Source organism: Anneissia japonica, unplaced genomic scaffold (assembly GCF_011630105.1).
Source record: "Anneissia japonica isolate Jap-2015-1 unplaced genomic scaffold, ASM1163010v1 scaffold997_len2565447_cov190, whole genome shotgun sequence".
NCBI lineage: Eukaryota > Metazoa > Echinodermata > Crinoidea > Comatulida > Comatulidae > Anneissia > Anneissia japonica.
The window spans coordinates 1290073-1294074 of NW_022696369.1; the positions used below are offsets into that span (position 1 = coordinate 1290073).

The 4002-nt window shown below is 32.4% G+C and overlaps 1 protein-coding gene across 1 annotated transcript; it reads left to right on the top strand.

Moving 5' to 3' along the window:
* The first annotated feature begins 13 nt into the window (after positions 1-13).
* Positions 14-3964, top strand: LOC117101981 (glucose-6-phosphatase-like). The gene is made up of 4 exons (XM_033242130.1): positions 14-381; positions 962-1071; positions 1689-1952; positions 2503-3964. The coding sequence occupies exons 1-4, from the start codon at positions 161-163 to the stop codon at positions 2985-2987; spliced, it is 1080 nt and encodes a 359-aa protein (XP_033098021.1). The 5' UTR covers positions 14-160; the 3' UTR covers positions 2988-3964.
* The last annotated feature ends 38 nt before the right edge of the window (positions 3965-4002 follow it).

The window sequence follows — 4002 nt, forward strand, 5'->3', positions numbered from 1 at the left end:
TGCTAGACTCTAAATCCAGGTAGATAAACAACTTCATGTTTTCATCAATCGGTCTGCCACGCGCACATTGCGACCACTTCAGCGACACGGCTAGAAAGCTCGGTTTCTCTGCGTGTGAATTAGGAAGGTAGCCCAGTTAGCCTAGCCTAGGCCTAGCGTCATGGATTACTCGGGGTATTCTTATGAGATTGAGTTGATAGAGCAGTTGCAGAATTCGTTTGCTAAGCATGAATCAACAATGATGTATCTTTCACAATTAAGTGATCCTCGAAACTCATTTCTGTTCTTCTTTCCGATCGTGTATTCACTGAGCAGGGTCGTGGGCTTGAAAGTTCTTTGGGCTGCTGTTATTTCAGAATGGGTGAATGTCATTCTAAAGTGGTAAGCCAATTTGTGTAGGCATTAGTCAAGGCCAAGTGTGGAAGGAGGCGCTCAATGTATTTTTATTATTATTGAGGGAGATACAAAATTTATATTTTTGTTTGTGACCAGATTCTGAATCTGAATATTGTTCATCTGAATATTGATTGTTCATCACCCGCCCATTGTTATCTTGATGTTCATTATGATTGGACAGGTTTTGATGTTAACCAAAATGTCGTTCAAAATGTTCAGTGGAATGTTAAATATTAACTAACATATTCTTAAACCAATCAGCACTTTACAGGACAAATCTAGCTAACAAGTTTCTGTCAATAAAAAATAATGAACATAAATAAAGAACTGTATATTTTATTATGTTTTATGACACATATCTGTAACTTTATCTTATAATAGTCATGACTGTTTCTTTCTCTATGGCTGCCCAGTAACAAATGAAGAATACAGAGAGAAAATATTTTTTTTAAAATTTTTTCTCCAATTATATTTTTACTATGCCAACCTTGTTCTTCTGAAATAAAAGATAAACAGAATTTTTTAAATTAAGTTTAATTTTTTTTTTTTTATTTACACAATTCAGGTGTTTGTTCGGTCAACGTCCTTATTGGTGGGTTCAAGAAACAGATGTATATGCAAATGGAGGGCGTCCTAACCTCAAACAGTTTGAGCTAACTTGTGAGACAGGACCTGGTAGGTGTTAATGAATGCGAAAGCATTGAATAATATGTACTGTAGGCCTAAAGTTCAATAATATTTTTAGACAAAATTGTTGTCTTTCAAGTTTTAATGTCTTTGCAAAGGCCCTTCAATTTGCTGTTGACAAATTTAAGGATTTTTGTAGTGAAATGTCATTAAATCATTAATGACAAAATTGTTTCTATCCGTATATTTTTGGAAGTTAATAACTTTTTTAATCCTTGTAAATGAGCAATCCAATATTTTATCATCTTTTAATAATTTCTAGGTTATACCATGGAGTTGTTATAGTAAAAACAGCTCCATGATTATACCACCTTGTTATACATATTACTATACTGTATGTGTGAACATGGAGTTATTATAGTAAGTTTATTACTGTAATCAGTCCATGGTGTGAACTATAAACTATGAATAATACAACATTATTAATGATTTCTAGGTTATACCATGGAGTTGTTATAATTAACCATAGTTTCATGTTTATATTGCTATATAACTGTATGTGTGAATATGGAATTATATAGCAAGTTTTTACTACCAGTCCATGGTGTGAACTATAAACTATGATTAATACAACAGTATCATTCATAAATTCTTTTATTCTCCAGGTAATCCATCAGGGCACTGTCTCGTAACTATGGCTGTCTGGTTTATCATGATGTCAGCCTTGTCTGCCGATCTGGAGAAAACCGCCCTCAAACAGCCAGCAAAGAAACCTGCAAACTTAAAGGAAGAGAGGGAAGCAGACAAGAAGGTGGTGAGTCCAGCAATCCCGTGGGGGTTGTTGGCCGCTCTTGCAGTCCTTGTTTGTATCTCCAGGGTGTTCATAGCAACACACTTTCCTCACCAGACTCTCATTGGTGTTGTTATAGGTAAGCTTAATTTTTATGTCCTAATTTAATTCATTGACGGTCACAGTAACATTGCTTAATAGTTCAGAATACAATCATCCTGTTCATATTAAGAAAAGTTTTGAAGAAATAAAATATGTTCCTATTGTAAACTACTGCAGACATCTATACACTGAATTTGCTTTTAACAGCATATCTAATGGCAAAAAAAATATATGAATACAAACCCACTTTTCATTGGTATTTATTTAAGCATACAATTACTACAATTATTTATATTGATATAAATAATAATAAGCAATAATCATAATGATAATAATAACAATAATACTGAAAATATGATAATAGGTATAATGAAAATATATGATAAAGATGTAGGTGATGGCAGATGATCAGAATCAGTATATACTAAAAATGTATTTACCCATAACCAACAGAGATGATATAACCTCCACTAACAAGTTGGAGAAGCAAACAAATGTTTACATCATATAATATGTATACACTGATTTACATTCTAAATGGAAACAAACTATCATGAAAAACTGACAATTAATTCATATCATTACAGGAGTGATTGTTGGTATTGCAGTAGACAGAATGGATGTCACAAAGGTCGGCCTTAAAACCTACATCACTGTTACAATCTTCCTTGCTTCTGCAGTAGTAGGCCAGTGCTTATTAATGCAACAGCTAGGTGTCGACCCAAACTGGACCCTTCAGCTTGCTGCAAAATGGTGTGCACGACAGGAATGGGTGCACTTGGACACTACAGCATTTTTCAGCATCGCCCGCGATCTCGGTGCGCTATTTTTCGTTGGGTTGATGCAGTACTTGCCAATACGGCCAAAAGGTGTGCTGTCATCATTGCCAATGTTCCTGACCATGGTTTCTTCGGTAGTTCTCTCTCAAGTTCTTGAGAAGATTCCTCTACAAGTCGATAACATAACATTGTTTTATATTTTAGGTGGCTTGAAATATGGGCTTATCTTGTCATGTGTTGTCCTGATTAACTCACTTTTTTCATATGTTTTTGTTAAGGATAAAACGGATTAAATAGGATAAAAATTTAATATAATGGTGCTATAACGTTTTTAAAGTGTATATTATTTTTCTCTTTTATTGTTTGAGGATATCACCCACTTTTATTTCATTCTATGTTTATTCAAATTTTATTGAATTAAAACAATATCCAACATAACAAATAGGCAAGACAAGATAACATACAGGGAACTAATAAATGTTCAGCAAAGGTCAATCCATGGCTAACTAATTAATTCCTACAGTACTTTTGTCATTTAATTTATTTGCTTTTTAATCCACCATGACTGACTAGTTATTTCAAGGTACTGTATATTATTTTAGAATTGTTTTTGTTTTTAATAATATTTTTCATAATTTTAATGATAAACTTGTTCATAAACTATCATTTAAAAATTGCTGTCTATGGAGAAGCAGCCACAGTCTATTTGTGGTTTATAAACCTGGTTATGCAAATTAAAGGGAAGTTGTAATCAAGAAAAACAGGAACCAATGCTATCTGTACACGTTGCAAGGACAGGACTGTAGAGATACTATGCCCTAGTATATAACTCTTTTTTTTTAGTCATATAGTCTGATCCATTCATGTAGTAAGGAACTGATTCAAATGTAAACAGTTACTTTTTAAATGTCTTAGCAGATCTGTTCTGAAGGGATGCTATGTTTATCCACTTTTTCACAAATACAGTATAATAAAGCATACTGATTATTTTTTTTGCCACACCCTTTTGGAACGTCAGTTAATATTGTGTACTCCATTTGAATGCTGCAATATATATAAATTAGAATATTATATAATATAATTATATAATATACAATTAACATCACACGTCGGTCTGGTCATATATATTGTAACATAAAGATGAATAGAGCAGTCTATTTAGAATGTTGCAGTGTACTGCAAATACGCACTATTATAAATAATTTTATATGGTTTTTTAAAATATTTTTTATGGTTTTTTTGAACTTAATAAAATAAAATTTATATGTAAGTATATGTAATTTACATTTTCTGATATCTTATGTAATG